The sequence below is a fragment of the Poeciliopsis prolifica genome, unplaced genomic scaffold (genome assembly GCF_027474105.1).
Source record: "Poeciliopsis prolifica strain line A6 unplaced genomic scaffold, Auburn_PproV2 SCAFFOLD017, whole genome shotgun sequence".
Taxonomy (NCBI): Eukaryota; Metazoa; Chordata; class Actinopteri; order Cyprinodontiformes; family Poeciliidae; genus Poeciliopsis; species Poeciliopsis prolifica.
In genome coordinates, this window is record NW_026562392.1 from 1,668,075 (window position 1) to 1,691,785 (window position 23,711).

The following is a 23,711-nucleotide window of genomic DNA, read 5'->3' on the forward strand; positions in this document are numbered from 1 at the left end:
TCTTTTTTGATCACAACACAGATGGTACCTTTGAGTGGGGACCCCCCTCTGATAAGTGCTGGTTAGGTAAAACAGCTATTATCTTTAAGGCCTCAAGTTTATCCCACATAGGAACATTACCTTCCAGGTACCAGCATTTCAGAGAACCTCCATGGACGGCGTTCACAATCATAAAATTGTCATAAAGTTTGTATAAACACGTTATAGCCAAGCATCACCAGCTATGTCCTTGAATTAAGTCAAGTATGAAAATACAATTAGCCAGGCAGAGAGAAAAAAAGTGGAAAGAAATCAGATAATTAAGAGTTGACTGAACCCTCTGTTCCAAGTGAAAGGCTATGTTCACATGGCAGGTCTCAACTCTCAATTCCAATTTTTTTGCTGAAATCCTGGGGGGGGGTTTTGCGTGGTCAATCGTAATTAAACGCGACCACAATCAGACTTCGGTGTGAATGGTTTATGATGCCCAAAGCAACCTTCATGTATGGAAGAAGAGTGCAGATGTCAACACATCAGAGCACTGTTTACAGAATTAATAATGGACGCTGCCGTCTGGATTTTAAAGTTATTCAGCAATGGAAGACGACAATATTATTGTAAAAAGAATGTGATGGAGGAAGATAAATTAGTGGCCTTTGTGGAGCATTAATTGCAAATTCTATAGACAAGTTTGGTTGGATGTGAAGACAAAGCCAAGGTGAGATTGTGATGTGTTTCACCAACAAAGACTTCTTTTAGAATTTTGTAATCAGGAATTTTCAGTCATTGTTTTTATTTGGTCTTCTTCTAGTGCAGAATTATGATGCATGTCTCATGTAACTGATGTAAAAGTCAAATAAGTATGACATGACTGTTCAGTCTGCAAATGCTTTGAAAACTATCAGAACGAATCATATTTAGAGCCACATATGAAACTGGTTCAAAACTGATTTTTGGGAGGGGATGAAAAGATCAAAATTGGGTCATTCAGACTGCCACCAAAAAGACAGACATGGGTCACACATAAGCAAAAAAATTAAATAATCTGCTTGCATTCGGCTGCTGTGTGAACGTAGCAAAAACTACAAATCTAGCAGCAGAGTAGAGATGTGGCCAAGCAACTCACCTTAGCGAATACTCAAAATGCTTCATGTAGAAGGGCTCCTTAGGTTTTATAAATCTCAGCTGCAAGTTAATTAGAAAAGCCACACGTCAAATCCATGCAGAGCACAGACAAAAATGCATAAACCAATATATGAGTTAGTCATGCAAGTTCCTTGTCAATCCACTGTGAAATATAAAAACACACAGTAAGCTGGGATCCTTGTCAGCATACACTAACAGTCTGAGCCTGATTTCACAGTCTTGCCTAAAGCAAAAACCACAGCTTGTTTTAAATGAATACATTCTGTCTTGTTTTAACTTCTCTTTGGCTAGCTTAAGTTAACTGCTGTCAAGCTGTTGCCAGGAGAACTTTGAATTTTAAAGAGGTTTTGGGAGAATCTGCAGGCGTTCACCTCATGCCTGTCGGAGGAGTTGTTCCGGATGTTGACCTTCAGGGTGCTGGACTCCCCCAGCCGAGTGTGCGGGAAGGTGTACAGATCCTGAGGGGAATAAACACCACGCCGCACTGCCTCCTCCTGGCTGAAATTAACAAAAGCAGTTAAAGTTACACTCCAATTAGATTTGAAATATTCAAGTTATTCCTTTAAAATACAATTTTATATGTCTAATCTACAGCTCTAGTCATTTAGTTGCAAGAATTTCACTTTAATGTCGCCATCTTGGCTAGGAAAAGTAGCAGAACTCACCCAGCTTTGCTTGCTGACGAATCAGATCTCTTGCTGCTCTTCACGGTGGCTTCAGTCCTCACCAGGAAACAGTTTCCTTCCTGAGGTTCCACCATTGGCCCGGATTTTACCCCCTTCAAAACACAGTATTGCTGTGTAAATACGCATCAGCTTATTTACACCACAGATCTTTTATACGCAAGAGTCAAAATTATTTGTTTGAATTTGACTAGTTTTCAGTCACGACTGATGACAAATGTCCCACATGATGCCGTACTTAAATAAAAAATGGTTCTTTCAAAGCATCATAATATGTGTCAGGTTGTGCCAGATAAGAGTGTTGTCCAGAATTGCCCAAAAGTTGCATATTTGTTTCATCTGACCCCAGTCCCATTTTTCATATACTGGTGAATCTCCAATTTTTAAATTAGGTAAAAAAAAAAAAGAAAAACCTTTTTTTCTTTGGCATTTTTCTGGATTACTGTCCATAGCCAGGCTCTAGGCGATGCAAGCTTTTGCTTCAGTGAACAGATGCTTTTATTGTTGTAGAGCAGCTGCCCAGAACGATCACAATCAACTTTGGCTTCCTGGTTGCTTTTCTCATTAATGCTCCCTTTCCCTGGTTTGGAAGATGACTGTGATGGCTGAATCTTTGTATTTTCTGATGGATTCGTTTTGATTGTTTCTCAATGCCTTCATAACTTTGTCTCAGACCTGTGTGGATTTGTTTGCAGCCAAGAAATGTTGCATTCTAGAGGCTACCAAAGTAGATGGACATTCTGAGATTATGTGAAACTTAGGATAAAAAAAAAACAACAAAAACAAAACTGCATAACTTCCAACTTTGGACCAAAGGAAAAAGGAGTGAATAATTACTACTAGGGCTACAACTAATGATTGCGTTAGTAATGTATTGTTCTACTGACTACTTTGCAGAAATGTTTTGATCTGATTGATTAATTAATTCCAATTTAAGCATTTTTGTATATAAAAAAAATACATTAAAATATGCTAAACAAAACTGTTGCATTTTTGTTGCCAAAAATGCTACAGCAGCATTCCTTTAGTGAACGATTGATCATCTCTATCAGAGGATGCATCTAGCAATGAAATACTTCCAACATGTGAAAAGCTCAGTAATTTCTAATCTCTTGATTGTTAGCAATTGAGAATTTGTTCTCAAAAGTGCTAAACAAGACTTTAGTTTTTACAGAATTTAAACTTTAACTGTGGCACTTCAGTTTTTTTTAAATCCAAATGCATATTTTTTTTCTATGCAGCTAATTTCATGACTGATCTGACTGTGTTCTATTTTTAGTCTGTATGCTCTAGTTAATTATTACGCAAGTTAAATTAGTAACTGAATCAATTATTTCAATTATCATTTGCAGCGATAATTGATTAATCGTTTCAACACCGATTACCACACTACTTTTCAGATGGTTTTTGGTGGATTTAAAAGGTAAAACTGATATTACATTAGAAATAATCCAAATTTGGGTGATATAAGATTAATTTTTAAAAACCATCTCATTATTTGAAGTTGTTTGACTGCTCTGCCCTTCATGTGTGCTTCTGGTCATTCAGGCTAGTTTTAGCGTAATTCCAGACAGAACAGATCATCAACAAAAAGTAAAACAATGAATGAAAAGCTGCGAGCAACACCAACTACTTATGGTGTGACTGGCGGATTGATTGGAGAAGAGTGTGAGGCAAAACATAAATACCAGTATTTAAGTGTTATTGTATTTATTCTAATAGCGGCCAAAACAAGAAATTTATCCTCACAGTGCCAGACAGCTGAAAGCGGATTCTGGATTTCTGCTGGGGCTCAGACACGGGGTGGCACTCCATGTCCCAGAACTGGACATAAGTCCCTCTGTCTCTGGGGAGGAATGTAACAGGCACCTGGAAGCAGAAAAACACTGGCGGAATCTGTGACGTCAACCACATAAAGGAATTGTTTTCTAGGTGTTAGATTAATAGCACCAGGCAGCATATCAAGCCAATAAATATCAGATGGTCAACCCTAAGAGTAATCACCAATGTCAAGAAGCTGAAAAGTTCTTTCAACTGGACAGGGAAAAAAAATTCTCTTAGAATTCTAGTTTTCTATTCTAGTTTTCCCATTAACTGCAAGAATAGCAAGAAATTTTTTAGCAAACGTGTTAAACTGAAACGACCTTATGAAAATGGTACAGTGTGGTTGGGAGTGAGTGTCTACCTGCATCTTCTCATGAGGCCCCAGGATTCCTGAGACCCTGGAACATCTGAAAGCCGTGTAGGTGGCCCGGTAAACATCTTCACTGTCATCAACTCCCTTCAGAGCAAACGGGGGGAAAAAAAGTATTTCCAGTTAATATGAAGTATAACGGAACAAAACTGGTCAAATATAACTTACAGTGCACCAATTAGAGCACCTACGACAAGGAGAAAGTATACTTTATGTTTTCAATGGAAGAAAATGGAGGTCTGCGGTGATATTTTACAGGATGATAAATTGCAAGAGTTATTGTGATAATTGATCAAATTGTTGTTTTGAGACAATTTTCAAATGATATAATAACAGCATAATAATGAGAGTTCCCCTTTCAGAGACCAACAAACGTTAATTCTGAAAAGAAGCCTTGATACTGGAAGATATTTTAAATATCCAAAAAAAATTAAAAAAACCAAAAGCAAACAAAACTGAATAAAAACCAAATGCAACTGAAACCAGAAATGTAAAGGAATATGACACATCTGTAGATCAAATTGCTGTTCACAACACAATCAGAATGGAAATGATCGAGCTCCTTCAAATTTATCATGTGATTAATTGATTTATTGCTTATAGTGACAGGCTTAGAGCAGATTGCTACTTAGTAGTTTCTTTTCTATAAACTGCCAGCTCTTGACCTGGGGCAGCTGGAAAAGCTCAGGGCAGCACAGGCTTTCACTGCGACTTCAGCTTAATGCAAAAATTAGATTTTAGATTTTGAAACAGGACAAACACCTGGGTTTCAACAAATCAAAAGATTTATAGCAAGAGTTGTATGCTTTGGGAGGAGAGGAGAAAAAAAAAAGGTTTCCAATAGTGGTGGGCATTTATTGTATGATTTATATTAATATTATTATTCTAAGAATTCTGGTTTATTATTGTCATGATGAAATCCACCTAATGGTGTTTAAAAATCCCCAAAACTGTTATTTTTATAATTCTTCCACTGTTTTCGAAAATACCAATATTTTCAATAAACTTGAAAATATAATTAAATGCAGTTACTATGTGCAGTTTAGTGATAATTTTTATGTGAATGGTGTGTTGAATAGCAGTATTTGTGTTTGAGGCGCTGTGATTGCTGCCATGCCATCACAGCCAAAGCGTTACCTAAAAAAAGGGAAATGCATAGTTCTTATTGTAAATTTTATTGTGATAAAAATAAATCCCTATGGTCCACCCCGCCCAGTTGTGTTTCCGTCCTGATCTTAATCATTTTGAAAAGAGGCTGTTGGCTTTTCAGCTGCCATGATAAACAAAGTCATTCAAAAGACAAACACAGCTGGAAGTCGAATTCTGAAGAGTACCTTAACATATGGAGGAGCAAATGAAGACAGGTACCACCTGACTTCCACTTCACCATTCTGCACCTCCAGCTGGGCCTCTGAAGTACAACAGCAAAAACCAAAGTCTTAGTCTCCAGCAGAAACAAACACATTGGTAAGAGTCAAGAGATTGTTTTAAGATTTTGTTTTTTTGTTGTTGTTTTTTTAAATTATGCATTTTGTAATTTCAATGTACTTTATGCAACAAGAATTTCCAGAAAATGTCTAGTTTTTTTTTTTTAATCAAACAAGTCTTCAAGTCAAAGTACTGAGGGATAAATAACCTGAAGTTTCCCCTGAGAGCGTGGCAGGGAAGGTGATGGTCTTGTTTTTTATTTCCACCAGGCCGGGAGCTGCCGGCGGCGGCTTATTGCTGAATCGGGGAGCAGGCAGCACAGGAGTAGCAGCCTGAGCAGGCAGGGCCGACAGAGATGCATCTGCTGGAGCTGCAGACACATCCAGAGCCAGGTCCCTGCGAATCTGGACCTTAATGAACTAAAAACATTCAAAGTGTTAGGAACAACTGTGCCTTTAAGCTGGAAGTAACCATTTTCTACCATATAATGTGTTCTGTTATGGTATATGAGGGTTTGTACGCACTAAATTAATTTATCAGAAACAGTCGGTGGGTTTTGTTAGCTAATTATTGAAGACTATATCATCCACATCAGTCTGGTCAATACTGCCACCTTCTGACGGTTCTACGACAATCATTAACTCTAAAAACATAAAGAGGATCTGTTTGAAATTTCTGATATTTGAATGGATTGTTTGACAGCTAGAGGGCCATACCTTCTGCTGTCCATCACACTGGACATAAATCTGTCCACTCCACGGCAGCAGGGCAGATTTTGTGGCTAGTGAGGGGTTTGGGCTGATCAAAATCTGCAGCTGGCTCCTGAGTTTTGGAAAAAAGAAAAGTGAAGACAAATAATAAAAAGGAAAAGAAAAGTGTAAATGCACTCAAATGTATAAGAGGGCTAGTTACTGTGCAGCTTCAAAACTGTTACAATTATTGAATTCTGTTTATACACTCAAAAGTCAGTTTAATTAGATGTCAGAGAGAGAGTGGGGAAAAGAACAATGGGAATTTTCTCTGGCTGTAAAGAACTGCTCTGCCCCTTCCCTACCTGTTGCTAAGTAATGGAGTAGAGTACCTGAATCAAGACACTTCTGTGCTTTTCCCCTGCTTTCTAGAAAAACATCTATTTATGGTCTAAAACCCACTTGTCCTTGATGTGTTGCAAGGGGCTGGAGCCTATTCCCCACACAGAAAAAACAACCATAAACTCACAAAGGGCAATTTAGAATAACCAATTAAACTAAAAGTAAGATAGGAGGAAGCTGGACAGAACCTACACATGCAGAGAGAACATGCTCAGTCCATGAAAGAGAAAACCCCAGAATGGGATTTGAACCCAACTGGACCTCCTCAAAGGTGTCAAAATGGAAAGCGTTCTTATTAGACAACCATTTTAAAATGACAGTAGCAATAACAGTTTTACAGCTAAACATCTCATTATTTTAACAACAGTGGGAATAATGTCTTCTGAGTTAAGATACTAAAAGCTAAATAATATGAATTTGATTATAAAGTTGTAAGCAAAAGAAGGAAAGTCGTTACATGAGCCCTTGTCCAGCCAGATCATCAGTTCATTATGTTTATCTAGTGAAACTCCAATTATTAAAGTTAAGATAGTGGAAGGCCTCTACCTGTCCAAACATTTAACAGGCATGTTAAATCATACACAGATACCGAGACTCAAAGAAAGACTTACTGAGGCTCAATGACTCCATGCTGTGGGGTGATGGTGAGGCAGTGAGCCGGCCACGAAAGGTCAAAGTTCAGCTCTTCAGAAGTGTTGTTCTGGATCTGAACTTGGCTGGTACTAGACAGACCATCTAGAAATAGTGTGAATATGAATATTCAACTGTTGCTTCCTCCAACTAAATGCAAAACGAAATGAAGACGTCCACAATTCATCAAAGACTCACTGATGGTGGGAGCTGCGAGGACGAGCTGCTGTGGGTGGATGATCCACGACTCGGGCCGTGTGTGCTGTGAGTCTTGAGCCTGACGGGACAGCAGTGGAAGACATGGCAAAAACATTAAAAAAATGATCGCTTTTAATACAGTTAAATCCAAATGTTACCATTTCCTCAAGATATATCTACTATAGAAAGGAAAACATTTAAGTCCAAGAATATTTGTTTAAAATTAGTCTGTACAACTAAAAGCCAAATACATTGAAGTCGATTATGTCTGATAGAGTTTGGTTTTTTTAACCATCCTAAAACTCCTTCATAAGATTGTGGTAATAAAACATTTTTTATGTTTCATTAACACAATGAAACATAAAAGATGTTTCATTACCAATTTAATTCAATTGGTAATTTTACCATGAGAAAAAATAAGACAACTCTAAATATGTTTAATTTAGGAAGCTGAAGAAAGAGGAGGAAATCAGGACTCATAAGTCTGAGCGATAGCATAGAAAAATTGACAATGCTCTGTTAGACACTGTTCTCTCTTTTCTTTGGCAAATCAGGAACAAATCCAGTTCTTAACCCAATACAACCAGATTACCAACCACTCGTCAAAATCAGGTCTGCACAATAGCAGAAAAAATGTATTAATTACCACAATACTACAGCTGACAATTGCAGTGGTGATTTTGCTTCATCCACATCTTTCTCACATTACGTTTTGTTTCTTTTTCACACAGTGTTCACAAACTTCACTCTGTGAGATTTAGCATCTTGGTCACTAAAAATAACATTGTGACCTTTGTTCATTAAAGGCCATTCAGACTATTCAACTGACTAGACCATATTAATATTAATCTTGTAAATAGATTACATTACATTAAAGTAGTAGGAGTGCAACATTTGTAGTTTTCTGGCAGATTACCCATCTTCAAAAAGGTACCCATTCCGATTGTTGCCGATAATATTTTTTGTCAGAAAAAAAAATCAGCAACAAAGTTGCTATGTCAGCTACAGTGGGGTGATTATTGTGAATAGGACTGGTGGATAAGATCGGTTTCACTTGTGTTTGCCAATTAGCCCCGAATAAAGAAATTGAGGCCAATTAATTTTGTGCACTGCTCACAAACATTGAATCCAATCATTGTTATACAATGATGCTTCAGATTCACTGTATTGTGCAGCTAAACTCTAAATCAGTTTGGTTAAAAAGAGAAAACAAACAAACAAAAAAAAAACAGTAAAAGCAAAGAGTTTGTGTTCTTCGGGTGATTGAACAACTTCTGGCACCTTTGAAGGGGATCCCGTGACTTTCAGCGATGGACCCTGAGGACCTTTCACTGGCAGCACATCCAGGGACACACTGCCATTAGGAACACCACTGTGAAGAAAAAAAAAAAGGTTTTATTAAAACATTCACTCTTATCACTGTTTAGAAATTAAGGGGAATGAGATGGGAAAATTAGCCGTGCATGTTTATGTGATGTAAATATGTTTTATATGCATTGTTCCCTTTTTGAAAGAAACAAAAAACAAAGTCAATTTATAAGATGCAACTGTCAGATGTGCATCACCAGCAGGTTACTGATATTATTTTTATTATAACTACTGGTACAATACCTGTCTGCCTGGAAGCAGTGGCTGTCAGAGGGCAGCTGAGGTTTGTCGTGTTCGCTCTCCTCACTGTCTGCACTCTTTATTCTCCCCAGCAATGACACCAACACTTTACTCATGTTGCTGTTGAAGATGTGGGCCTCGTTAGGCCTCAGGGGCAGGTCGTAGGCTGTGGACAAGTCAAAGGATGGGTGAAGCAAGTCTCCAGATGAAAAGGACAAACAAACCAGAAAAAAAACAAAAAAAAGGTCAAACTTAACAACATCCTCCCAGAGCTACAATTGTGGTCTCCTAAAATGCACCGCTCCTGATCAGAAACAACAGAGGGGAGGGCAGTTACTGATGTCGGGCAACCTCGTTTACATGCTGCTAAATGTGCTTATGGTGGAGAAACAACTTACAGATTCAGGACAACCATTTATCCGCCATCAACGGTGGCAATGTAAACCAACATTCGCATTCATAGTAGGCTCTGTTGTGGTGAATCAACAGTAGCATAGCAAAGAGCAAGTGAGATGGTCGAGCACAAGAGTGATTGACAGTGCCAACACCGTCCTCATGGCTCTGACTGGTTGTTCCTGACTAAGCAGTGCATTTCTGTAGTTAGCACTGGGAGAAGGCAGTTTGCCTTGTGACATGACATAATTATAATTTTAACAAATTTATAAAACAAGTTTTTTTGCATAAGTTACATACTGCAGCTGAATGTGTAATTTACAATAAAGTGCCCTCTATTGTTGGATAATTAAAACAAATCATAATGATAAAATGCAACGAACATCCATGTGAAAAAAGCAAATTACCTTCTGTAACACTTTCTTCCCCCAGGAACGTTTCGGTGAAGTCTATGTTCTTGAGCAGACTGTTCTCAGACAGAGCCTTCCTCCCAGCCTCTGGCTTGCTCTCCAGCAACCTGTCACACAACATACAAGGAGTTTGCTTCAAGTATGAAGTTCATTTTTCAGAGCACGCTTCAATTAAAACAGACAAGAAAAGCTTGTCATCAGCCTCTCTGCATTATTGTTCTTGGGGGGCAATTTAGATTTAATTATCAGTGGCTTGCAACTAATTCAAAGGCCTGGTAGCACTTACAGATAAAACATTTCATTAGGAGTTCTACACAGTTCCATTAAGCAGCAGTCGAGACTAAACGCTGCAGTGTCTCACCTCCTGTACTGCTGCCTGGAGACCTCATCTCCACAAAAGAGGCAGACTGTGGCCAAGGGACTACTGGCTGACTCACACAGACCCGTCTCTCTGTGGGTGGACTTCATTAGAACAGTGATCACCTGGATACACAGGGATGAGTGACAAGGTCAAGAGAAGATGCTGTTATAATTACAAGTATTGTCTTTGTCTCCTGCTGATGTTACCATCTCCAGGATAAAAAAAATAAATAAATGAATTGGGAAAAAAAAAAAAAAGTTCAAATAGCAGCATATCACCTCTTGCGTCCGTTCCTTCAGGACAAACTGTGACGGGGCCAGGCTCATGACGGAAGAGTGCATAAGCAACCGGCTCTGGATGTCAGAGAAGGCCACGGCTTTAACAAAGGCAGCTCTGGAGCCGGTGTTTCTCACACATAGACACACTTTGCTGACACACCCGACAGCAACATCGGGCAGCGTCGCCACGTAGCCATCGCCGTGCTTCCTCTGGTCCTCCAGGATGATATTGCTGGTGCCGCCGTAGCCCGACAGTGGAATCTAAGAATGGCACAACAACAAAGAAAGGTGGTGCTGTTCAAATGAGCAGAGATGCACTTGCAAGCAGGCAGCTGTGAGCAGAGCTATAAGACACCAAACCAATCCAGACAGTTATCCCTTTACATATTTCTTTTAAACATGTGAAGCAAAGTCACATGTTTCTAATTCTCGTTTCTCATGAACTCAGGAAAAACGATGTCGACTTGACCAACATTGCAATGAAGTCAGTCAGTGAGATCAAACAAGCATATTACCTCGCAGAGGAAACGCATTAAGAGCTCTTCATTAATATAAAAAGATGATACAGAAGAGAAGTGCAAGATGATTCACACTAATTCAAATGCCATCTTTAAATAGCCAAGAAAGTTGACTGAGGTTGGACAGAGAGAACAAAGAAAGTGAGTGACTTATTCTTTTACCAATCCGGCTCAGATCTCATAAGGGATGACTGAAGATGTACACTACATAAATACATTTACTGTCCTGTGTGAACAGACTACCCAGAATGCAAAAAACTCAAGTCCTGCAAAGAGAATACATTATGGGGAAAAAACACAGCATGAAAAAGTAGAGTTGTGTGGTTAATAACTTTTGAAACGGAAGGTAGAGAGTATGGCAAAGGTTGCATTCTTACAATGAATTTGACTCCTGGTTGTGATGAGCGGACTCCAGACTGTTTTATTTCCAGCTTGGCCAACATGCATGCCACCCTGGTGGGAGCAAAGAGCAGGTGGACGGATACATCCTCCCTGGGCCGAATGGACAGCTCTCCATGGTGGGTTAGACACTCCTCAGGGCTGAACAAGCTCTGGAGCTGGAAAAAAGGAAGTCATTGTTAATTTACTGAAACAACTTTTAGCACATATTACGAGCAATATTCTTACTTTCAAATACTCAATTTTGGGTTTTCATTTGTTGGAAGCCAGGATTTTTAACTCCTTATAGAATGGAGAAGCTAATTAGCTTCAGATCACGTTTTACTGAGAATTTTGCCAAGCTAATGTATGAATGCTACAAATGTTGGTTGATAGTGGTCAAAGTGTGCACCATCTAGGGTTCATGGGAGAGGAAGTGTGCAATGGGTAGACCACATCAAATTTTGCTGATAAACTTAGTAAATAATCTTAACCCCGAGTTAGGTTGTGCAATAAAACATGTTTCGGCTGACTGCCTTCTACAACTGATCAGAATAGAAAACATGAAACTGAAATTCTAAAAGTTATTTCTAATTTTTGGAAGAAACTCCAGGCAACTAAGGAATGCAAATGACTAATGCTAACATTAAGAAGCAATATATGAAATTCACATAATTCTCGAAGTACATTTTGTGCAAGTATTTTGAACATGAACCTTAAAATCAAAAGTTTACTTTTTTAAGCTTTTTATTATTTTCACAAGTACATACACTAATATTTATCATGAAACAGGGGAATAAAAGCTTATAAGACAGTACAGTACATTTTTTTTATATATTTAGCTGCATTGGAAACACTGTATTATGAACACCAATGTATATTGAAATTTTTCACACTATCTGGCAAAGCCATGGTTGTTCAAAAACATATGTTGACTCAATTTCAAAGATTTGAGCAACATACAGTCTTTTATTGTTTTATTCCTCAAGTGCTTGGTGGATCTAATTGGCATCATGCCTAAATTTACATTAATGGTGGGTGAAATGTTCAATTATCTGACTGACAATAAAAGCACAATACTTTTTGTACAACTGGGTATTCATTTCAGGGGTAAGAGATTAAATCACTGAACTAAACTACAGTTATTTACTGAGACACATCTGTGACGACTAAGACTGTGACAGCATGAAGTCTCAGTTTAGAGCTTGCACATAGTGCTGGAAAGCTCAACAATCAACAGAAACGATGGAAAAAACATGTCTTCTTCACCATTTCAAGTGCTGTACCTGAAAACAGTCTTGGTCCTGACCACGGATAAGCAAACGCAGCTGCTGTGTGGTGCTGCATGAGTCGTTTCTTAGAACCAGCTTCTGTTGGCTAAAAAGAATAACCATTACAAAGAGTTTAAACATTTCATATCAAACCTCCTCTGCTTTGTTTTATCCCAATTATTATTGTTGTGCAATAGTTCAATTACTATTAATTAATCGGATTGATTTTAATACGCAGAGTTCTCCTTTCCATTTTATCTCTCCTCACAGAGCACAAATAAACTGTGCATCACATTGAAATAGCTTCTGGCGAACAGCTGTCCCTGTAAACCCCCACAGTGTCCCCTCTCATGAATAACATTACACAAGTCTTAATAGAATAAGGCGGAGCATCCATCCATCCATGTTTTTTTTTTTATTTGACTCCTTTCCAATGAATAACTGATACCTCAGAAAGTGATGGGTCTGTAATCAAGCAGTACTCAAACTAATGAAAAACTCAAAGGTTGCCTACACAGCTCGTCCCAGGGTGACCCCTCCCCAGGCCACAAACTGCTTATTGGAGAGGATTGGTGGGATGTCGCTGGTCAGCGCGGGACCACAGACAGGAGCAGACAGAGCCACCGGGTTCCCGGAGTCAGAAGGGACTACTTCTCCTTTCAGCGTCACCTCGTACTGAGGGCCTGACGGCAGCACCAACACAGTGAGAAGGCTGCGGAACAACATGAACTCAAGTGAGTTGGTTCATTATTGATAACATGCTGCATGGATGACAAATTCACAATTCACAGTGATTAATGATCAAATGTAATTAATGATCTGCTTCTTTAGCAGACATTTTCATTGCTAATAGTCAATCTTTAAAACAAATAAGATACAAAGATTTGAGTTCTTGAATTTCCTCACTACACTTTTCAGTTTTGTCAGATTATCCCATTAAAATTTAAGAAATGTTTTATATGCATTTTATGGAGTGAAAAGTGTCAAAATACAAAAATTAGCTTATGAAATATGTGAATGCATCAATATTTTAAAACTGGAAAAATAAATAGGCATAATTAGATACGGAATTTTATGTGCCCCAATTAAATTGATTTCATTTGAAAAACTTGCTTTATCTATTTATTGCTTTAATAAATGACTTCATATTCCTCCGCTGAAGCACACCATGAATGAATCAACTTCAACCATTACACTCAAAAAAAAGAACCATTATAAAGACTTTAAACATTTCATATCAAACCTCCTAATCAGTTGTTTTATCTCAACTGATTAAGCCTAATCCAGTCAACTCTGTGGAAGGGACTAGGCCAGCTTCTGTAGAGACCCTGACGTCTGATTGGCTGCTTCAAACAGGAAGTCACGTTTGCTAGGACTCAGCGGTTAAAATGTTCTCTGTCACAGGAAAGAGCGCACTGTGATCCTACCAACAGATGCTATAGATGACAGACAGGAAGGTCACGCCCACTGGCTAACACCAGCTCACACGCCCTCTTGAGCTATTTCACACCAAAATAAAAAAGGGGCTGGAGTTGTTTGCCCAGAGGTTGCATTAATAAATTACAACTTACTGAAGTCATTTCCACTCTTTCCAGGGGAAATATGGACCTCATAGTCATAGCGAAAGCAGAAGAAGTTCTCTTGACTTGCTATTTGAAGCAGCCAATCAAACATTGGGATCGCAATAGAAACCACACTAAATCCTGTCTACTGAGTCTGATGCGTGAAGTCGATCATTTAATTTAATTCTTGATATGCTTCAGCACAGAAGTACAAAATAACTTAAAGCAACAAATATCTTGGTTTTTTTAGATTAGATTAACACACTTTATTGAGGCACATATAATTTTACATTTAAGAAATTTTGTGCTTATTTCTAGTTTTTATGAATGAATGAGATTTAATAAATTATTTAATGTAATTTGACATTTTTAACTTTCCACAGTATTAATTGTTTGATCAGATTTTTTATAACTTTATAACCAAAAAGGACTAAAGAGCTCCTTTAATGTCTTAGGAGTGAAGTAAGAAATCTCATGTTTACCTTTCTTTACGCTTCCTGCTACTTTGTGCTTTAAATGATAAAACGACACCTTGCTCTTCTGCCACTCTCAGAAACAGTTCATCGGGTGACACCGAAAAGCTATCGCTGTTGTCACTGATCTAGAGAAAGAAATAAAAAATACAAATAAAAGTCAGTTACAAATAAATGTCCAAGAACAAATGAACACTTGAAAACATGTTTCTCGAATGCTAATGCAGAGTTCTGAGGCCCAAATGTCAGCAGCTACCATAAACCCTGAATCTAATCATAAAATTAAAGGTCAGAATTACCTTGAGTTTCAGGCGAACATCGATGTTTCCTGCATTCTTTAATGGCAGAGTCTGTTCACTACATTTACCCACAGGAGCTAAAAGGCTCACAGTCTAGGAAAAAAACAAACAAAGATGTGTTGCCACTAAATTCACATTTTTACAGAAATGTTGAATCTACAACACAGTCTACATCATCCCTAAATGCAAGTCAAATAAATTCAAATGAAAGAAAAAATTAATTAAGACAAATCTGAGCATAGTCTTCTTTAAGTGTTTTGTAAAGACAATTAAAAAGGTTGGATATCTACCCTTTATATTTTAAAGTAAAGGGTAACTTTGAAAGAATGACATAAAAGAACAACCACGTGACAGCTGTGCTACCTGCAGAGCTTTAGGAGCATGAACTCTTGCAGTTCCAGACTTGGCCTTCAGGGGGATACTCCTAATGATGCGACTGGGACCTGGAGAGTCCATTTCAATGTCCACACGAGCGTTGTACTCATCCGCTGGACCCAGGGCTTCTTAAAAACCAAACGTACACCAGTAGAGTCTAGTAACTTAGTAGTACAGATGTAGGACCAGACTTTTTAAAAATTCACTGGATGACTTCACTTAACATCAAGTTAAAAGTTCATATCAGTACCTGAAGAAGTTCTGAACTTCTGAGGAGCCTTGAAATGGACCCAGACCATGAAGCTTTCTGGGTTCTGGGAGAAATGTGTTGTGTTAAGGTGCTTTGTAGGCGCATGGTAAAAGACATTTACGAATGAATTCCATATTACTACACCTCCTACATGGCATTATAAACAAAACAATTCAGACTTTTTGATATCACTTTATTAACAGAAGATTTAGACAGAACTAACCTCTCCATAGCTGGCGTGCATCACATGATTCATGACCGAGGGAGAGGCCAACGGGGCCATGTGTGCAGCCTGCTGTGTGGCCTCGGGCGTCATACCAACGGGGTCTTTGGAGAAGGTGAAGCATCGCCATGCCATGGCATTCTGAGAGGAAAAGTACGCCAAGAATAAGGAAAACAAGAAATGTTCAGGCCTTTGGGAGACATGGTACATAAATTAGAAGAAATGTGAATATGTGGGGTTGGGGCTTTGTATTTAATTACCTTACATTAATATTGTACATTAGTGTTCATAAGCTTTAACAACAACAAAAAAAATCTACAAAACGTTTTATTTTCTTTTTCTTCTTATTTAATGGCTTTCAACTGTTAGGTTTGTTTGTATCAATTCTTTGAGGGGTTTCTTTTGCTTTTATTTTCTGTTTACTGTTCTACAAAAGGAAAGTGTTCAAGCTCAGCTATAGAAAACTAAAGAAAATGTAACCCTTTGTTTGCAACTAGAGATGACTGGGCTAATGGATCAGTATGGGTCTATCAGAACTCACGGCGCTGATCACCAGGCGGATGGGTACAGTAGCGTGGGTTCTGTTCAGCAGCCTCAGAGGTAGAGATTTAGCGCTCCCTTCTGGCAAGTCTCCAAAATCCAAACAGCCAGATTCACCAACTTCAATCTATTAACCCACAAAGGAATATTTCATAAAAACAACAACCACACATTACCTGCATGTTTCCAGGTCTGTTTCATGACCTCATGTTTGGTTTCACGTTACAGTCACTCACTGCTAAAGCTGGGTTTTCTGCCACTGCAATAAGCACCACCCGTCTGGCAAAGATGTTGGCTCTGGCAGCCAGCTCCGTCTCAGCCGAGGCGGGCCAGGAGCAAACACTGAGGATGCACTGGTAGACTCCAGGCTGCGGAGGGACAAGCAGCACTTTCTGCTCCTCTGTACTCTTAGGACCGATGATGGTCTTGTTTTTCACCATCAGCCACTGGTAAGGCAAGCTGTCCACCTGCAGGTATGAAAATGGGGGGGAATAAAAAAAATCTGTGAAAAAAATAAAATGTAGTACAATCCCTCCACCAAATTCTGGCTATGTGTTGCTACGCAAATCAAATTGATGAAACCAGAGTTTTACTCAGATTTTTATAAAAACTAAAACACTTTTAAACAAACCTTCTCTCCATCAATGGCTAGGCTGGTAACAGTGATGGAAACCTGCTGCCATCTCTCAGACGGGTTGAAGAGGCTGAGGGAGGTTTGTGAGGCGATGCCGACACAGCAGGCGTGAGGGAAGCGAAGTTCCTCTGGTACCACAACTTGGCCTGAGGATGACAGAAGGAGAGCATAAACTGATGCTGGCAGCTTTCTGCAATGTCTTCACATGTCCCTGGTCTCAACAGCAGATTTCAAAAGACTGTGTAACGTAGAAAACTCCGTTATGCCTACTACTGATACCTCTCAGTTCTTCAAGACCGCCGGTCATCATAGACTCTCCACCATAATGGCTGTAGGGTTTCCCCATTATTCCCATTTCATGCTGACTCTGATGGGGTAAGGTGAGAGGATGAGGTCCAGCAGGTCCTGGAACCACCAGAGAACCTGAAGTGGGAAGAATGGCTCAGTTAGATATTTGAAAATCGTAGTCCAACTGCTTGACCAACATGACCATCAAACACAGGTTATGCTTTCAAATCAAAGATAAAAGAAAAAAGTAAGATCTAGATTCCATTGCAGCCTGTGTATAGGTTATTACAGATCTAAAATATTTTTGTTGGCTAGATAGCATGTTATTTTTTATATTAGGCAAATGTATAAGTCGATTAATCACATGATAAATTAAACTATGAATTCAAATTTGTAGATACATTTTATTTGTAGTTTCAGCTTTATTCATTTTAGACATTTGAAATGTCTTTAAGTTTCAATGTTAAACATTCATTACAATTAAAATTTTATTAATCTTTGAGAATATGTTCTTGGATTATCATACCATTACCGTTATATTACTTCAAATGGTCTCAAAGCAACAATATTATCAATCACCACAATAACTTCTAGGATGATTTATCATCCAGAAAAATTTGTAATTGTGACAAACTTTAGGCAGTAAAAACCAGAAGACGTGCCTGTAGAGGACATGTTGTAAAGACCGTTTCCTGGCGGTCCCATATGAAAAGCCCCAGAATGCAGCTGGGCATCAGCTCCTAGGAACTGCAGAGATAGCGGCGAGCTGACGAGGGAGCGTCTGGTGAGGATGGACTGGACATCTCCTTTGTGGGGAAGATCCACCATGCTTGGACATCGAGGCTTAAAACCTGGGATGTGGACATAATGAAGAGCCTCTGCTGTGTAAGGAGGGGGCGGCATGCCGAGCCCGCTTAAGTACACCGATGACGACGCAGAGGGGGCGGCTCCCCACTGCTGGGGTCCTAGAGGAGCTGCAGAGTTGATGGTATGCTGGATGTTTAGGTTGCTGCTATAGCCTGAGTCCACTTTATCCAACTTCCTATTGCTGGAGTCTGGCAGGTTCTTGTGGACTGTGAATCCAGGTACGACATCCCCAGGAGCAGGAGGGTAGCTACATTCACTCTGGCTGCGGGTGCAGCTAAGAGCGGCGCTGCTGCATTGGACCTCCGGGCTTTTGCCCTGTGGTGGTGGTATGGGGTCCAGGCTTTTAGACTGCTGTATGTTATCAAGACTTCTGGCTGGGTCAAGCTGCAGATCTGGTTCCACAGGTGGGGTAGGACTGAATCTGATGATGGTGGTGCTCAGTCCCATGGTGGATTCCCTCTGAAATGAAACAACAAGTTTCACCAGGAAACCACTCAAGAACTAACAAAAATACCAATTAGGGCTGAAATGATTAATTTAGATAAATCAATTGACTCATAAGATGATTATTTCAATAGTCAATTAATCATTAATGAAGTATTTGGACTCCGAAAAAGGTAATTTGTTAAAAGTCTAACAGAGCCAAAACATATAGATTTTGCATTTTAGATGGAAAAAAAAACTGTGTGTGAATATTCTCCCAAGAATAAAGTGGATTAGTTTTAGCTTCATCTGATTCAAATTTTGTAAAGATAAATAAAAATGAAATCAAGTAGCTTTTGCTCTTAAATTATTAACTGGTTAAATAAAATTAAAAAAAAAAAGATTAGCACTAAGCTGTAAAATAAAAAAATTATATTGAGCAAGTTTGGCTATTCGTTTATCAATTTGTTAGTCCAAAACATTGTACTGATAAGTCCAGAAGAAATGCCTGAGTTTTACACATTTATGCAAGTCGAATATTTTAGCTGCAGGTTCATTCATTAATCAACACTTACAAAAAAAAGCTACTTTATCGTATTTTAGATAATTTTCTTCAAAACAAATTGAATTACTTCTTTTACATCATTTAATGCATTTCTAATATTGAATTAAAAATCTACAGAATGTGTACATTTTTTGTGCAATTAGTTAACAAAAGAATCATTAGCTGTAGACATAATACCAATTAACCATTTGAGACAATAAAGGCAGTTTTTTCAAAATATTTAAATTTTAAATGCATGTGAAGCCCTACAAAAGTAAAATTTTGACAACAGCTTATTGACAGTACATCTAAGAAAAAGAAACAAAAAACCTGTCAAAAACTTCCCAAAGTTTCAATATAAAAATCTCAGTCCAGCTGTACCTTTCGCCGCTCAGGTGTGGGCAAAGCAGTTTTGTCGTTTACCGAGATGTACGTGAGCCTGCTGAGACTGGGGCTGGAACAGACAGACTCAGGTGAGAGGTCAGGACCTGGATGTCCGTCTGCCAGCCTGCCATTGGCGGAGGAGGGAGAATGCAAACGGGGAAGACAGACAATATTTTTCATTTTCAAATTTGAACCAGTGAAAAAGCAAAGAGAAGCAATATTTAATCCTTTGACTAATGGATGTTGGATACAATACCCGGTATCAGCAGTGGGAATGGAGGTCTGACTGGGAGACGAGTGGGTCAGAGGGGAGGTGGAGGGCCTGAAGTTGCTGTGAGTCTCCTCCACACTTTGCTCAGGGAAATCTCCCAGTATGCCTTTAAACCAAATACCGAATCTCAGAATAAACAGTCATGACGTCACATCTAGAGATGCACCGATCTGATATTAATAACTGTATTGGTACCAACACTGAAAAAAATTCTCATTCAGGTATCTGCGACGATGTGTCTGATTCATAAGGGTACATCTATTAAATCCAAGTCTGTTTTGTTCTCTGAGCAACGTCATACTTTATTTTACATTATATTCAGAATTTGTAATTACACTTTTTGAAAGGTTTTAGTTTATTTTTACATGTTTGACCAGTCAACCTATTGTTTTGGTCCGATTCAGTTTCTTTACATTGGCTGTTTTACTCCCAACTGCAATGACTGTACAAATTAAACTTGTTTTTACATGTTTAACCAAGCTAGTGAACCGACCGGTGTATTTAGGTGTGCTGAACTGACGCAAAGTTATCAAATAAATTTATAATTTAGTATATGTATGTCTGTGTTTACACACAAAAAAAAAACGTTTTAAATCAATCCAGCATGGTTTTTACTAAATCTCAGATATCTGTATCAAAAGTGAAAGAAGTGGATCAGTGCTTCATCGATGTGGATCGGAACTTTACTGACTGTAAAGGTAAATACCTTTATCTTGAAGTAAAGGTAAACCTCTGGGTATTACTCACCAGGTAGAGGACATTGTGAAAACTGAGCTCTCTCTCCTGGGACCTCTGCCTGCTTCTCTGAGCTTCGAGATAGAGTTGTGATTAAATTCCCTGGTGTGATCTCTGCAGAACCTCTGGGCCCATCCTGCGGGTCCTGACCTAAACCTCTCAACCTCTGAGTTCGGGGTGACGGAGCTTTGAGAGGAGAGCTCGACTGGGACTTCCTCCAGCTTTGGGAGGCTCTAGGTAAGCTTTTGTCATTCTTACAAAACGGTTCTGAATTCTGTCCCGACTCCACTGTCCGTCTGGCAGAGCTGGGATACCAATGAGGCCCGGAGCTCCTGTCAGGTCTGCCACCGCTTGTTGCTGCGTTACACTCCACAGTCGCGTTATCCTGTTTACTGGAACACCCTGATAGGGGGTTCTTCTGACAGTTGCTGTAACTTTCGGTCCAGCTGCTCAGGTTAAAGGTCGTATGCGTGTCAGATAAGTCGCTGCCGCCAGACACATTGGTCTTCTTCAAGTATTTTTCCATGTCGAAGGCGCTTGTCTCTCCAACATAGATGCTCCTCTGCAGGACATCTGAGACTGTGCTCTGATCTGGCTGAGCGGGGGTCTATGGAGGGCAGACAAAGGAGTTCATCTAATTTTCAACAAACACTCGAAACAAATGCAAAATACCAAAATAGAGCTGAAAAGATCCAATCAGGTTCATTTTGATGAGTGGTTTACTGACATCGTTCTCTCAATAATATTATATATTTATTGGCTCTTTAGCACAGTATACTGAACATGCACATGAATGTTATAACATTGTTTTAACTACTTTTATGTAGTTAAAACAACTACGGTAAGGGTTAGGGCACATTTCATTAAACTGAGATAAAAGGTAGGATTAAATAAGCACTCACTTCTTCCTTTTTCTTTTCAAACAAATTATTTTGTTCTTGGTTATGCATTCCCATGTTCTCTCTACCCTAATGATTGCTTGTTTTATTGTTTTTAAAAACTTGTTTGAAAATAAATAAACCAAAATCATAATTCATTACAATACATTTTAACTCTACCAGTCACCATTAAAAGGGACACAGTCAAACAGTGAACAGATAAATTAGTCCTACATGATGATCCGTGTTGGGCGGCCGTTTGTAGGCAGCGCCAGACTCCGGCCCACTCCTGGCTCTGGTTTTCTTGGACAGACCCATGATCAGAGCAGCCAGCTGGGACGGGTCAGTGCTGATGGAAGCGTTGGCGATAGCCGAAGCAATTGTGCTGATGCTGAGCATCAGAGAGCTGTTGTTGTTATCTGGAGACAAAACACTTTGATTTGCCTTGGTCGACTCAGATCCTGAGCCTGGAGTGTATTCGGACATGGCAGCTCCTATATGGTCCTGAAGCACACAATAAACCCAGATAGATCAGAGCATATTATAGGTTTTGCTTTTTTATTTATCTTAAGTAGTGTCAGGTACCTCAATTGTACAAGTTTCTGGGTCAGGATCCCCTTTTGGTGGCAACCTTTCACCAGCAGCATTCTGAGTTTTGTCCAAATCTTCTGCAAGGACATAATGAGCCAGACAAAAATTAAAATATTAACTAAATGAATTATGAAAAAGTCCAACTGTAACCAAGTGTGGTGTCAGAGGTGCAGAAAAAAACTATCGACTAAAAATGCTCAAAAATGAATTTTAGTCTGCTTCATATTTTGTAAAATTATATAGAAAAGGCCAGACCGGTACATTGACTAGATATTGGTTAAAATAAATCTGTAATTAAAAGTTACAGAATTTTATGTACAAATCTATTTTTGTCTAAGGACAAACTGAAGAAATTTGACAAAGTGCAGCAGTACAGAACTTTAATGTTTTAAATAGATGTCCTGTTTACACTGCCTTTTTCAGTCACAATTTAAAATGGAATTTCCAGGCAGTTTGAATAGAAATATTAGTTTCTGAATCAAAAGTCTTGACTCTAAAAACAGGATTGAACTGCTGTATACTGAAAGATTTGCATGTCTGATGTCAGATGTTACCAACCACACCTGTGTTGAGAGTTTTGTCTACTTCACCAAGGTCTACAGTGGCACCGAGATGCAAGTTGTCATCAAATGAGAAGTCAGATGGTTGGATGAGTGGAAAAGGTTCCCTCTTTTCTGGAGATGTGATGATGTAACCAAAGGATGGCTGAATGAACAGAGAACGATTTCAATGTAACAAAACAAACACCAAAACTGGAATCCATCAGCTTCAAATAGTCATGGAATCACAATAAATCATTAACCTGGACAGACTGCATCTACTGACCCGTTTGACATCATCTCCATCAGTTCTGCCGAGACAGCCCAGAGCTTCTGAGCGCTGGCTGAAGAACTGTCCTAAAGACAGCCGCAGGTAGCTTTCATCTCCCTGCCTGATCTCCGATGAGACCTGGGAAGCCCTCATCAGGATGTTGCTGCTGGGTGGAATCTTCCAGGAAGAGTCACTGTGGAAGGTGGTGTTGCCTCCAGCTGCTGACTCAATCTGCTCCTCCTGGTGGAGAGAAATACTCAGAAACTAAACAGAGGAGGCACTGTAAGCTAAACCCTGAGAGTTCCAGCTTCCTGTGTCATCTGGAACAATTTTAATAGAAGATAGAAATCAGGATCAAATTTGATCCCAAAATGATTTACCTGCATAAACTGGTTCTCTTTCTCAAACTCCATTTGATCCTTCACTATCTTCTCCATAGCATCACCTGCAAATTAGTAGCAGCAAAGTGCATTTAATAGCAAATCACTTACATATTCTTTCACAAGAAAGTTGTGATCTTGTACATACCAGCAGGTAGAAAGTCCTCATTTAGATATTGGCTCTTATTATCCAATTTCTTCTCATCAACTTCTTTCTCAAAGTTGGAGTAATAAGCCAGGTCGGTGACCCACTTTCCTTCTTCATTTTGGTAAACGACACTCTGACCGGCGTTGGCTCCTGAAGAAGAAAGCTTGTTAATATTTAATTAGAATATTAGTGCGTATGTAGTTACAGAACCATAGACACTATTACGGGTGCACCGAGAAATTGACCCCGATTTCTTTAATTAGGTTGATTGGCCGATATTTGCATATGAAAATGATCTACTAGGTCTGAAAATAAACCACTGTACCCTTCTGCTCTGCTGTGACAGAGCTGGGCTCATACAGCTTATGTTAAATTCAAGACTTTTTTTAACGTCACTTGAGATCAAATTTAAAGACCAACTTCAGAATAAGCAAAACGAAAAATGATTACCACGGAAAACAATTTTAACA

General features: G+C 39.0%; 1 protein-coding gene across 1 annotated transcript in view; it reads right to left on the reverse strand.

The window, feature by feature from the left end:
• The window catches only part of cep192 (centrosomal protein 192), a 36,622-nt gene that overhangs the window by 3,298 nt on the left and 9,613 nt on the right, over positions 1-23,711 (reverse strand). The window contains 37 exon segments of the mRNA XM_055041843.1: positions 1,106-1,164; positions 1,497-1,623; positions 1,791-1,903; positions 3,558-3,677; positions 3,994-4,089; positions 5,337-5,413; positions 5,639-5,849; positions 6,147-6,252; positions 7,133-7,256; positions 7,350-7,428; positions 8,631-8,721; positions 8,961-9,123; positions 9,758-9,867; positions 10,122-10,243; positions 10,400-10,660; positions 11,295-11,474; positions 12,582-12,672; positions 13,081-13,278; positions 14,611-14,729; positions 14,901-14,993; positions 15,264-15,403; positions 15,526-15,589; positions 15,749-15,889; positions 16,290-16,415; positions 16,525-16,755; positions 16,920-17,068; positions 17,202-17,345; positions 17,873-18,536; positions 19,426-19,552; positions 19,685-19,805; positions 20,447-21,041; positions 21,547-21,816; positions 21,898-21,980; positions 22,467-22,608; positions 22,729-22,953; positions 23,094-23,158; positions 23,242-23,391. Of these exon segments, the coding sequence (XP_054897818.1) occupies positions 1,106-1,164; positions 1,497-1,623; positions 1,791-1,903; positions 3,558-3,677; positions 3,994-4,089; positions 5,337-5,413; positions 5,639-5,849; positions 6,147-6,252; positions 7,133-7,256; positions 7,350-7,428; positions 8,631-8,721; positions 8,961-9,123; positions 9,758-9,867; positions 10,122-10,243; positions 10,400-10,660; positions 11,295-11,474; positions 12,582-12,672; positions 13,081-13,278; positions 14,611-14,729; positions 14,901-14,993; positions 15,264-15,403; positions 15,526-15,589; positions 15,749-15,889; positions 16,290-16,415; positions 16,525-16,755; positions 16,920-17,068; positions 17,202-17,345; positions 17,873-18,536; positions 19,426-19,552; positions 19,685-19,805; positions 20,447-21,041; positions 21,547-21,816; positions 21,898-21,980; positions 22,467-22,608; positions 22,729-22,953; positions 23,094-23,158; positions 23,242-23,391 (5,977 nt within the window).